Raw genomic sequence first — 13,469 nt, 5'->3', positions numbered from 1 at the left:
AACTCCTGGGGCTCACAGGCATTGCCAGGGGCGGTCAGGACCCCATCACTGCACGGCTCCAGCCACGCTCCGCACGTCGCCATGTCTCAGTAGACTGAAATCACGCTGGTCTGGTGGCTGCAGGAACCCAAAGCCCAGCAATCACAACTAAGGCCGGGATGGAGGGACACCTTCTCCAGAACTTAGCCAAAATTCAGCAGTACGTCACTGTTTGGAGATGTGCAGATCCCCATTCACTCCAGTGTCTTCTAACGTAAAGACTTTTTGCAGAAGGTAATTGATGCAGAGACGCTTGTAAAGATTTTGATGGGCCTATGCAATGGGACTCTGGCTTCTGCCAAGAAACCAGGCAAACAAACCAAGCCACCCCTGGATACCTGCATTATTTGCATCCTCCAGCTGAGAGCGTTACCCCTGAACTGATCTTCACAAACAGAGGCAATCACAAGCAGACATCTGGCATACCGCTCCTGCTAGCCAGAAATTTTCAGTGGGGAACCAGTTACAAAGCAACACTGCTCATGCTGTTATTATAATTAAGGGTCTGTCAGCCTACTGCAACCAAGGCCAAGTTTATTTAGGGATTGTGAGGGATGGCTCTCAGAAACCACCTCCCTAATTCTCCCTCTTCCATTCCCCTGATCCCACACAGACGCACGTTTCCATGGACAGCTTGCCAGCAGAGGTCGGAGCAGCTTCCACCTCTGCCAGTGTCTAACCTCCAGCAGCAGACCGCATCTCCTGCTCCGAAACAGCAAGTGCAAGGGTCCTGAGTCAGGAGTCACGGAATAATCTGCTCATAATGGAGGCTTCCTCTACCTGCCAGACAGGTGGCAATCTGTTGATACACATAGGTTTGGAAAGGAACTAATCTTGTATGTATCTACCTGTAAGTGTTCAGAAAATTCAGATTCTGAATTTGAAAAAGTGTGAAATGTTTAGCTCCCTTTTGTTACATCTCATGTGAATTATGCACCCCACTAAAACACTCTGCTTAAGATCATCTCCTGCTGCAGGTGGCTGGGCGACAACCACCCCCCTTCCCTGGACAACCCTGTTGTCTCAGTGGAACAAAAACCAACAACAGTCACGAGAGCCATTTCGCTCGCTCGGGAAACATCAAGTACATCAAGTATGCATCATTTTCTCAGTGCAGAGCTCTCATCCTGACATTCAGAGAGCTCATTGGAGCTGTACAGCCCAGTTATCTGCACCTAGGATCCACAACAGTATTTTACTACAGAACATTATGACGCTCTTCCCTTAAAATGAAGTGGCTAAAGAGCAAGAAATTCTCTGAGCCCTGCACAAGGGGAGCTGGGGACATGCATGAAAGGCCGAAGGGGCATCTGGGTTGTTCACTGCTCTATCACAGTTTTATGACAACTTTTAAACCAGAGTAATTAGCCAAAGCTGGACACCAGCAGTGTGACCTCTCAATAGACGCCTAAGCACCCAGAAAGCAGGATGCTTACAAAAGCAGGTAAAGAGGGAGCTGGGCTCTCTGAGTAGCCCCCCCAGCCATCACAGAGGCTTCCCATGAGACTGGGAGCAGCAGACACGTGCCCTGTCTGGAGGCGGGTGTATGGGGGGAGAGCCATCACTGGGGCTGCCCTCCTGCCTCGAGGGTCACGCCACGCACCCGACTTTCAGGACACCACATCAGGCAGCAACGGACCAGGAGCCCCAAGGAAGCAAAGCTCATTTTCTTGCAGGCAGTTTCATGCTGGCTGAACAGCCCCGCACCTGCACACCGCAGCTCTCGAGGCATTTTCCGTAGGGCTGCCATGCCCCTGAAATGCCGTGCTTGGAGACAGGCACTCTTCCTGGCAGTAGGTTTTTGCGGGAGCTGCACCATGAACGCAGGAGTACAAGCACTTAGTGTTCTGCACCGTGCATCTGAGGAAGTTTAATGGGTAGGAGCCAGGTGTTAAACAAGCTACAGCCTCCCCCCGACGCCGGTCGGCATCTGGCGCCCATCAGTCTGAGCTCTGCGGTGAGACAGATTCATCAGTGTGCGCTGTAAATAACGCAAGGTGGAAGGGCTGGCTCCTCTGCACTCCCCTGACCTCCCTCCCCTTCTCACTTGGTAAAATTTACTCAGCCTGCAAGTGAAGCAATCTGTCATCCCAGCTAATGTTGCTCATCAGCTGCTAACTGCTACGAGACTGGTGGCAGAAATGAATTGCCAATAGCCAGTACTCGATGTTTGGTCAAATGCCTGCGTCCGTCACACAGGTTGCTTTCCAGCAGAGTCAGATTGCTTGTCCTTTACTCACAGAGCTAACAAAGGGAACGCAAGGAAATGCCTAATGACCAAGCCTAGCCACCAAGGCTGCGCTGCTTGTTTCGGGACCGCCTGGTGACACAGCAGCACGTGGGCAGGATCCTGAAGGCTGCCCTCAGCTCCGCCAAGGCTGGCAAGGCAGGAAGCACCAACGCAGCAAGGCAGCTGGGGGCTGGCCAAGAGACACCCGGAGCATCCGGCGCTGGGCACGAAGCGTCAGTCCGAAGCTGGCTGTCACCGTGCGCGGCTGCAGCGCGGCATCGCTCCATCCCTGAGGGAGGAGAGAGCACCAGGGCTGGGCGAGGGCAGGGCTTTACCAAAAGAGGTGCTGACTGCAGGGCCATGCTGGCCCAGGTCACGCGTTAAATAACAACTGAAATACGTTTCTCTTGCTATCAATGTGTATGTCACTGAAGGCTTTTGTATCAAGAATGAAAAAAGCAAGATGAAGCTTAAGAAAACCAGTGGTCTTCCAAAGCCTACAAAACCTTGGAAAAGAGCATACTGGGGAAGCCACGTGTGTGGGGCTGGGCTCACTGAAGCTGCAGCTGAAGCAGCGGCTGTTCAGAATCTGGGGCTTCTCCCGCTGCCGTACGTCTTGGGGAGCTTGTCATCAGCATTTTGGACAGCTTCCACTTCGATACCCCTGCACTAAAACGAGTTGCAGATCAAACCAGGCAGCCAACAGAATTTTTAAATTAAACTACAAAATTATTTAAAATCCCCTTTGAGGATGTTATCACAGGGTTAACACCCACTCTGGCTTCAGATAATATAGTAGCAATAAATGGTAATGTGCACTATGGAACATGATTTATTTTTGTTGAGCAGGCTTGGCATCTATAAATCTCAGCACTCTTAGCATTTAAAGTTGTTATTCCAATGACAAAATAGACATGAGGGAGATAACAGTCTTTATCTCCATTAACATTTTATTGTTATTCAGAGAATATGGAAACGGACTGATCCAAGGGTAGGAAAATCACAGCAATTTGTTTGCATACTCGGGAAGCTGAGATAATGGTCAGGTTTTATGACTGCACTAGAGAATCAACTGAAATGCAGGACAGAGAAGATCGAAATGGGAGATTAGTTGTCTATTTTGGTTTCTGGTTTCTATTTCGGTTACCTTTCCATTCACAGGATCTGCTTTAGCACGCATTAGGAGAGACAGTCCATCGCACGCTGTTGAACAGCTGACTCGCTGCACATGAGCAAGCAAGGAAACAGTTTTTAAAGGAAACAAAAAGGCTGCAGAACAATTCTGTGCAATGCAGACAAGCAGCGTTGCAACGGGGGCAGGATCTTTCTGGATATGCCAGCCGCCTGGAAACGACTCTCCACTCTCTCCTGCTGCCTGGACTCCTGTGATTTCTGCAGCCCCCCCCGAGGTTGCAATCAAAAGCTCCTGACCTGTTTGGCATTCTTCTTTCTTCCCAAGGTACATATCACACCTTAAAGTCCTACAACATCCTTTGTAAGCTGACCCTGAAACAAAGTGAGCTGAAGCTGCGGTGAGGGCTTGATTGCAGGAGGCTTAAGCAGTTAAAGACTGAAAAACAAAACAAACCAGAAAAAACGCACAAATCGCACAGCCACCTGCCTGGTCCCGGGACCTGCTGTGCCAGGGAGGGCTACGCTTCCCGCTCCAAGCATCGCCTCCCACGCAGAAGCAGCCTGGGGGTCGCAGCCCCGTCCATCCCTCCGGGCAATTGTCACTCGTGTTCGCTGCACGCTAAAGGCAACAGAAGTACGGTGGGCCCGCCTCAGCAGGCAGCTGTATTCCCGCTCGAGGGCTGCTCCACCTCCAAACTCCAAACTCCCCCGGACCGAGCACGTCTTGGGAGGTCTCACGCTGACCCGGAGCGGGTATGACACCGAGGAGGGGCTGCCGCTTTGGGGTTTCCTTCACGGCGTCCGGCTGGGCTCCGGGCAGGGACCAAGTGGCTCCTCTCACAAGTTCAGCAGAGCCTCCATCCCCGAGACATGGCACAGGCGACTTCCTGGGGCATCCTCCAGCACGAGCAGGGACGGGCAGCGTGCTCCTCCACCAGCCAGCACGAGCACTCGTGACAGAAACCCGGGTCCGAGACGGGCCAGCCCTGCCTGGGCAACACCGTGCCACCGGATGGGTTCAGAGGACCAAAGAGCTTAGGACAAGCTTGAACTTGACACAGGGAAGGCGTAAAGTCTGCACTGCTCATGGAAAACACCCAGGTTTTAGAAAAGCCTCAACAAAAGGCAAAGCTATCATGAAGGGTGCTACCTCAGATTATTTCACCTGCCTGTCACCTTACTCTGCTTGCCCACGCTGTGCCTAGGAGGCAGAGGGGCTGCAGCTCTTTCAGGTCAGGAGCCATCTTGCCGCATTCGATTGTCGAGGGCAAAGCAAAAAATCATCCCAACTCAGTTAACTGCTGGATGCAACTGCAAACCCGATGGGGAACGACACAAGGATGTCAAGGACGACAACAGCGCCCAGAACTCCCTTCGCTCACTGCCACACTGAGCAAGGTCCCGCTAATTTCTGCCTGTGCTTCCAGAGCAATTCAAAGGCCAGCAGCACGGTGCAAGAAGAGCAGTACCATTCCCCGCTCCATCCGTGACTGCAGCTGCTATGGGAGAACAAAACCGCTCAAAGACCCTTCAAATGTTTCCCCTCAAGAAATCAGGCTCACGATGAATCAGGAGAAAAATAACAACTGGTGCTGGAACAACTGCTCTGAATGGAGACATTGACTGTAACGGCTCAATTACGCCTTTATTGGGGAGGGCGGCAGGGACGCAAGCTGTGCACAGCGTTTCTGACAACGTACGAACAACACGCTGAGTGTCTCCACATCTGGGCTCTGGTGCCCAGGTGCTGGGGCAGGATGGCCACGGTTGCACCTCACCCTTTCCAGGAGCACTGGGGCCAGGTGCAGCATGCCCAGGCCGGTGCCCCGTTTGCTCTGCCCCAGCTCCCCAGCTCCAGGGCATGGGAGCCGCCAGTACCCTAACTCACCGGGACTTTGGGAGGGCCGTGAGGAGCTCAGGTGCCACTGCACAGGGCTGACAGGTATCCGGGAGTCACGGCAGCACTACGCAGAGATGCCGAGACAAGAAGTCAGTGGGTGTTTTGGTGTTTACCCACCAGCTCCAGACAGACCTGCCGTGCAGCAGCTCTGCTATCACTGGGCGCCCCGGATCCCCGCTCCAGCCCCGCGGCAGTGGGCACCTGCATGGCACTGCCTGGCATGCTCCCTGCGGTACCCGAGCTCTGTGCCGGCCCCGACTGCAGCTGGGGCTTTGTGCCTGCTCAGCACATCAGTGTAAGCGCTTCCAGCTCCCGGTCGCAGCCGCACAGCCGAGATCAGGAGGAGCAGGGAGGAAGCAGCTGCTATTTTTAACCTGCCTGATCAGCATCCTGCCACGTCAACACGCCTCAGCTCTGCTACGTGTGCGCGGCTCTGTGGGTCTCACCTCTGCGCGAGCCGGCACACACCTCTCACGGCGGTTACGGCAGTCACCAGTCCACACCAGTGGCATTTCCAGCAAATCCCAGCAGCTGGAACTCACACTCTCCAAAGATCTCTTCCACGAGCCTTTATTCCCACAGCCAACCACCACCAAGCCCCCTGGCAGGGGTATGCCTCTGCTCTAACTCCCAGAGTTTAGGGTAGTTGATGATTACCTGCTCTGCCACAGCACTTGCCCTACCGCCGACTGACTTTCCAGGCACAGGATCTCACCAGCTCTTTGGGGAGGAGGCATTAGGGGTTTGGCAGAGCCCTGCAGGCTCTTGTTCACACAAGTGACCACGAAAACTTTGCCCAGGAGCAAGGCCGTACTGGGTCAAATCAAAAGCACATCCAGCCCAGTATCCCGTCTCCAGCGGACAACAGGAGATGCACGCAAACAGGGCAACCACGTAACATGTTTCCACTAATACTCTCCCACCCTCTAACAATGTTCAGCTCAGGGGCCTCCTGATCCAGAGGTGGTCCCTCTGTGTTTAATAAACCTTGACAGCTTTCATGACCTTGTCCAGTCTCTTCCTGCACATGCTAAAAGATCACAAGGGTTGACTATCCCGTGGGAAAGTTTCCCAGCTCTGCTCCCCTTCACATGACTGCTGCTCTACCAGACCTTCAGACGTTTCCCCACCGGAGCTCCCTGTGCCTCTGCCCTGCGTGGCCCAAAGGGAGACCCCCGCCACGACACGCAGCCCCACACACACACCGATGGCTGCAGGACAGAGCGGGAGCGCAAAACGCTTTGCATCACCTGCCAGCCTCCTCGCAGCTGGCAGCACAAGCACAACAAGGTCGCTCTGACCAGGAAAGATCACCCCCAGTGCCCAACGAGCCCTCTGATGAGACACCAGCAGCCTAGAGACTAGGCATCACCGCAGGAGCTGGCTGAGGAGCAAGCACGTTCCAAGGGGAGGCACAAAACGGAGGTAGGCACAGAGGGGACGGGACAGGAGGGGCACAGGGAAAGCCGCTGTGTTACCCCTGGGGCCTCCACCACCACTTCAGCGAGTCCCACAATCCCATTTGGAAACCTGAGGATGGGGCTGTCCTGTGCCGGCACCCCAAGGCTCACTGTGCCAGCACCCACAGCATGCCCCAGGGCCCCAGGCTAGAGGGAAAGGCTGGTGTTGGGTTTCGACCTGATGCAGCTGCTCCCCAGAGCAGACGGACCCTACAGCAACAGGGACTGGGGCAACACTGGGTTTTAGGGCCAGACAACTCCATGTTGCTGTAGGTGCCTGCTGGGAGCAACCCGGCTTTCCCCAGCATCAGAGTGGGAGCAGGTCCCAACCTGGTCCTTGCACGGAGATGGGGGAGATGCCGAGCCCTGTCCCCTGGAGACGGGTAGGAGCCCCGCAGATGCCATCACCAGCGACCAGGCGCTCTCACGGCCCATCTGCGGTGGGTCGGAGTCGCATCATTACCTGCTCCCGGTCCTCTCAGTAATCCCTAGATTACAGAGTCCCCAGGCACATCTATTCTCTCATTAATCCCTGGATTAAAGTATCCCCAAGTCGGCTTTGACGCAGTGTGCTACAAACGGCTGAGTTACACTGCTCTCCTTGCAGTGATCCCTGGATTAGACAGAAGGAGACGTGTCCATGGGTCCTTCCGACCCAGCTGGAGCACAGGCTCAAGGAGAGGAAGGGACGTCTAAACATAGAATGTGTATATAAATAAAAAGCATAAAGGATGGGACCGTGTTTTGTAATCAAAGTACTTATGTGATAAAACAACAACAACTTCAAGGAAGTTCCCGGATTAATTAAATCCCAATCCAGATGATCCCCAAACAGCAACTCCCATCATTCGCGACAACAAAAATACCCAACAGCGTATAATCCTGTCGGGTTATAATAACCCGAACCTGAACCCAGCACTGGGGGAGAACACCTCATTTCATGCTTTTCTGGGGACTACACATAGATTAAAAAAAAAGTCACTGTTGCTGCCACAGAGAGCTCTTAGCAAACGGACCTGGGAAGTGAGAAAGCTTGTAGGGACCCAGCACAGCACAACCTAAGGTGTGGGTTATGTACAACCCCAGGCTTTTTCCAAAACTCTGCCCGTGTAAGGACGAGGCAGGAACGTGCTCCCCACAGAAGGCCTGGGCGGGCTGCGTGGCCGCACGGCCCAGCCCGGACCCCCAGGGCAGGCAGAGGGAGGGATGGGCAAGCCCCCGGGCAGCGGACCCAGCTACCCAAGGAAACTGGCTCAGGTTTTAATCGCATGGATTGCCTCTCTCTTCCCAAAACAGAACAAAGGAGCCTGAATTTGTCCTCCGCCGTACACGGAGGCTGCTTATGCATTCAACGGCTCCCGGGTACCCAAAGGCCCTGTCAGGGTGCCGGTGGGGGGACTCGCATGGCCATGTCCCTGGTGTCGGGGCGGAGGGGGACTAGCATCAGAGCTCCTTCCTGCAGCACGACAGCAGGGCAGGGATAAAGGCGGGATGGGAATGACTGAGAGGCAAGGGGGTTACAGCTGGAAGTAACAAGATTAAACTAGGAAAAGGAAATGAAGGCTTAATGGTAGATTTCTCAACAGCAAAATCTATTCAGTTTGGGAAATGCTTCTCAAGGAGATTAAAGACTCGCTGGGGCATCAGCCAGCGCCCCAGGAAAAGGGGCACATGGGGAGCAGCCGAGCGGTGGCCAGGGAGCGGCTGCAGGGCATCATGGCCTTCCTGCCCAGCGGCAGCTGGCGCGTCCCCGAGGCCACACAGCCCCAAGCAGGGTCAGCCCCGCGCCCCGTGGGGGAGACGCTCCCTTGGCAGAGCCAGCAGGAGATGGGGACGCCCCGCTGGGGGGGGCCAGGATGGCCCCAGGACACGGCTGGCCCCACAGCGGGCCCACGCCATGGCTGTGGGATGACGGTCCTCCCAAGGGTCCTCCTCCAACAGCACAAGCACCTGGCCATGGGCCACCTCCCCTGACTGGCCACAGGTGAGGCCACCGCTCCTCCTCCAAGTGCTTTGCTGGGCACCATGGGTGCCAGGGAAGCACCCACACCTGTATCACCTACAGCCATCGCCAGGCCTGGGGGCATTTGCACTACAACATTTACAGCCGAAGTGCACATCCCGAAACGCACACCCCACCCAGAGACTCCTCCTGGTGCCTGCCGCAGGGCGGGAGCAGCCTCCCCAGAGCAGCTCCATGGTGCCTCGGGCGCAGGGCACCCGTCATACCCCATGAGATTTTCCTGTCCATTGTACCAAACCAGCGCGAAGGGATATGTCTCTATGCAAAAGAGTCACCCAACCGTGGCTATTGTGGGGCCAAGCTCTGCAGGCTCTCTGTGCGGAGCCAGGACATCCTGCAGCTTCGGAAGGGGGCAGGGACAGAGCTGGAGAGGAGAATCCCGTCCCCGCCAAGGAGGGACGTGCACAGTGGCCGTGCTCCCAGCCAAGCTCGCAGGTGGTGGACAGGCAGCCCAGCCTGTCCCCGGCCCCAAGCCAGCCCTGCCACCATACCCACCCGCCCCAGGAGGGACCCACCTCCCCCTGGGCTACCACGGCTCTCAGCATCCCTCCCCTCTCAGAGACGCTGCCCTGCAATGGAGCGGGTATCTACAGACGTGAAACACCCTTGTTCATTAGGTGTTGTCCTGCTGGGCTGAGCCATGATGGCCACCACTCCTGTCCCACCCAAACGCGCTGAGCACATGGGCTCGGTCATGACTGTCACTCATCAGGGCAGGAAGTGTAGAAAGGGGCGTTGGTGCCATCCCTCCTTTCTTTGGAGGTACTCACCCAACCATAAGCCACCGAGAGGACTCAAGAGACTTGCCAGGTGGACAGCAACACTACACAAAAGGGTCACACCCACAGCTTGAAGACTTCAGGAGATGGGCGTTTCGGGGCAAGCTACTGGAAACGGGCCAACTTTGGGGGGGGTGAAGGGCCCTTCAACATCCCTAGCAAGCACGTCTGAAGTGGAAGCTACTCCAACGCTTTGTTTGTATTCAAATAGTCTCAATTTGTCCTACTTTTGACTGGGCGCTCAGCAGAATTGCGAATGAAGATGGATTTATGCAGCAGAACACACCAAGCATATTTTCTGAACATTTTTCACGTGAGACCTGCTGTTTTGGGGCAGTGCGGTGGGGTCTGAGCCAGTGAACAGCCTCGCTGGCATCGCCCTGGAACCAGCTCACCCGGCTCTTGCGCCAGGGCGACCTCCGCGCCCCCAGCCCGGGGACGCGCACTGCACCTCAGCGACTCCTCGCTCCCTGGCGCAGGTCGAATTAGCCCGACGGCTGCATTTCCTTCATGAGCTGTACTTCTGAGCAGCACACAGGAACAAGGCATGCGAGTGTGTGCGTTTGAAATACCATCCTCACCCCGCATTTGCATAAAAATACCAGACCTATTTAAGTGACAACAGCACTTCACCACATTACATAACCCCGTTTGTTCCCTCAGCTGACACACCAGAGACGCCTGCATTTCCAAGCAAGTCTTCACCTTCTGAACGGGCTTTGGAAGGATTTTTTTTTAAACAGAAGACAGGTTACCAACCACATCATTCTAGGCATATGCTGCTTTCACATGTAGAAAAAATAAAACTGAATTATCTCCCTTGATTTTTTTCCACACTAGCAAGGTCTACCATTTCAAAGTGCATCCAGCCTTCCTCTAGCAGAACAACTGCACGGAGAATCAGAAGTCCTAAACAGCATGAGGTGAAGAGAAACTCCCAGCTGATACACAGCCATTAAACGCTCCCATGTACCTCCTCCAGCCCCGCCTCGGCAACGGGGATCACCCTGCCTTAGCCGGGCACCTACTGCACAAACGCTGCTGGCTATTTCATTTCTATGGAGAGGTTTGCTATAGCTTTCTACTGTGACGCCCAAGGCTCTTCTGAAAAAGCCAGCTTACAGCTTGGGGAAATTCACCACTGATTACTAGACGGACTGGATCTTATCACTGAAATCTTGGGCTGGAAAACCCCCAGACCTCCTGGTGTCACTGACTGAAGTCACTGCAGGCTCATCACAACCCTCCATCCTTCCCGGCCAGGAAAACAGAGTTCTCAGCAGGTCACAACAGAGCAGCTAGCTTCCGATTTTTTATTTGCTGGCTGCTGCAGCTGCCTTTATAATGCAGCAACAGCAAATTCATCCTTCCATGGACCACAGCACAAGGCGGTGCGAGCCAGGCAACTGGGAAGTACAGGAGCTCAGCCCCATCCTGGCTGCACCACCCTCCGGGAAGCACCTCATGCCATCCCTCCCAGCAGAAACGTCCCTCCACCCCTGTGCCGGCAAACTGGCTGTGAAGAAGCCAGCGTGGCCTCCGCGTGGCCGCCTGCCACCCAGCCCCGTGGCGTGAGACACGCCAAAGAGAGCAGCGGAGCCAGGGATGCACCAGGGCGTCACCTCCCCTGCCTCTGGGGTTTGTCAACGCCGAGCAGTTACGTTTCAGCTACACACAAGCAACAGGAACTTGCATATGATCATTTTCTGTGGCTTGCCAGGTATCCAAAGCTTTCCAGTACTATATTAAGCCGAAGATTTTGCCGCTGGATAAACCCTCCTTTAGCCATGTGCTGGAGTCATAAAATTCCCAAAGTCTGGTCCTATGTTGGCTTCCTCTAGAGCCTTAGGAGAATGAAACAGTAAGGGAAAGCCTCTTCAGCTACTAATTAAGCCATTAATAAGCCAGTTCAGACTCTCTGGTGTGGAGTCTGTTTTCTGAAGTTTCATGCAAGGCGTCAGTGCTACCGGGAGGGATGGGGGGGATTTGGTTTTGCTTTACAGCAGCTGCATTTTCCTCCCGAGATAAGGGAGCAAAAGGAGGTTGTGATGGAGCTGATGAAGTCAACAGCTCTTCGGCTGTCAGGAAGGACAGCAGAGGCAGCCGCTGCTCTGTCCCCATCCCTTCTTCACCACCTCCGCTGGTGCAGCCTGCCTCTTTGTGGCAGGCTGCAGCGTCATGTGCAGCCTGCAGCTCACTTTCCGACGCCTGAACTGAACATGGCCACACCGGCTCCTCCGCTCCCCGAGCCATTACGGGAAACCGTGTTCAAATGCACCCGTAAGCTTGGCCGAGGCTATGACATTATGCATGTCTAACAGTTTTGGCATCTCCTCGCCTCTGCAACACACAAGTCAGAATACGTATTTCTTCCTGCAGAGGCTTGTAGGAAAAATAGCCCTGACACAACTATTTAATTTCTGTAACAAGAATTGCACTAGTATTTGCCGTATTTCCTGACCTCACGGACACAGCTACAGTCACAGGCTACCTGCGGAAGCCACTAATGCAGCCAGAGGCAATAAAGCGCATTTCGAAATCGCAGCCGCCCGCACCCGCCAGCTCCCAGCGAGCCCAGCAGCCCCGGCCCCGGCCCCGGCGGGGCCGGGCCGGGCCGGGCAGGGGTCCCGGCGGCTCCGCTCCGGCGGGGAAGGGGCGCGGACGGGCCCGGGCTCTCCCCGCTCCCGCCGGCCGCCCCAGGCGTCGGAGGAGCCCAGCGGCGGGCGAGAGCGCCGGGGCCCCCCGGAGGGGCCAGCCGCGGCTGGGGGGCTCCGCCCCGACCCGCTCCGGGCCCCGGGCGGCAGCTGCGGAGCTCCGGGCGGCCCGGGGGGGGCCGGGCTGCGCGCCCAGGGCGCTGCCGCGGGCGGCTCTCGGTTCGCCGGCTCGGCCGCGGCCGCAACAGCGACGAGCCGGCTACCGAGCGGCTGCCGCCGCGCCCGCCGAGGGACCAGCCCCGCCGAGCGCGGCGGCCCCAGCGTGCGGCGGGCCGGAGCCCCGCAAGCCCGGCTCGGCGGAGGGCGGTGGGAATGCGGCGGGTCCGGCGCTGCTGAGTCACCGGAGCGGGTCAGCCGCACGGCGCACCCCGCGCGGACCCTCCGGGACCCCCGCGCCGGCCCCGGCACCCGCCGCCGCGGGGCCGCCCGGCCCGGCCCGGCCCGGCGGGCGGGGAGCGGTGCCCGGCCCCGGCTCCAGCAGCGGCCCCGCCAGCGCGGCCGGGGGCGCGGGCAGCCGCGGGGGATGGTGCGGGGCGATGCGGGCGGATGGCGGGGCGGCCCCCACCTGCTGCGGGCGGGCAGGCGCTGCCGCCCCCGCCCCCGCGGCACTCGCTCACCTTCCGTGGCATAGCTGTGGTCTCGCAGGAAACTGCTGCTGATCTTGCGGGTCTCAACGTCCTCCTCCATTGACGGCGGGCTGGCGGGCGCGGGGCGTCAGCAGCCGCAGCCGCGGATCCATCATCCCCCCCCGCGCCCTGCTCCGCGGCGGCCGGCCGCGAAATGCGGCGGCGGTGGGGGGGCGCAGGGGCGGCGGAGCCCGCTGGCTCCTCCCATACGGCACGGCACGGCACGGCTGGGCATGGCTCGGCACGGCTGGGCACGGCACGGCTCGGCTGGGCTCGGCACGGCTGGGCACGGCACGGCTCGGCTGAGCACGGCACGGCTGGGCATGGCTCGGCACGGCTGGGCACGGCACGGCTCGGCTGAGCTCGGCACGGCACGGCTCGGCACGGCTGGGCACGGCACGGCACGGCTGGGCACGGCACGGCACGGCTCGGCTCGGCACGGCTGGGCACGGCTCGGCTGGGCACGGCACGGCACGGCGCCGCGCTCCTCCCGCCCGGGACGCGCCGTGCCCGACGGGGCGGGCGGAGCGCGGCGCTGCCCCTGCCCCTGCCCCTGCCCCCGGG

The 13,469-nt window shown here is 57.6% G+C and overlaps 1 protein-coding gene across 2 annotated transcripts in view; it reads right to left on the bottom strand.

The window, feature by feature from the left end:
- PPP2R2B (protein phosphatase 2 regulatory subunit Bbeta) overlaps positions 1-13,469 on the bottom strand; it is a 113,700-nt gene that overhangs the window by 63,739 nt on the left and 36,492 nt on the right. The window contains exon 1 of one of the 2 annotated variants that reach the window (XM_075509970.1): positions 12,897-13,059. The exons of the other annotated variant lie outside the window; for it this stretch is intronic. Coding sequence (XP_075366085.1) covers positions 12,897-12,966 — 70 coding nt within the window. The 5' untranslated portion in view covers positions 12,967-13,059. Of the gene's footprint in view, positions 1-12,896; positions 13,060-13,469 lie in introns of those variants that run through there. 2 annotated transcript variants of the gene reach the window in all.

Source organism: Mycteria americana, chromosome 8, assembly GCF_035582795.1.
Source record: "Mycteria americana isolate JAX WOST 10 ecotype Jacksonville Zoo and Gardens chromosome 8, USCA_MyAme_1.0, whole genome shotgun sequence".
NCBI lineage: Eukaryota > Metazoa > Chordata > Aves > Ciconiiformes > Ciconiidae > Mycteria > Mycteria americana.
The sequence above is the reverse complement of the archived record's forward strand: the minus strand, read 5'-3'. Positions and strand labels throughout refer to the sequence as shown.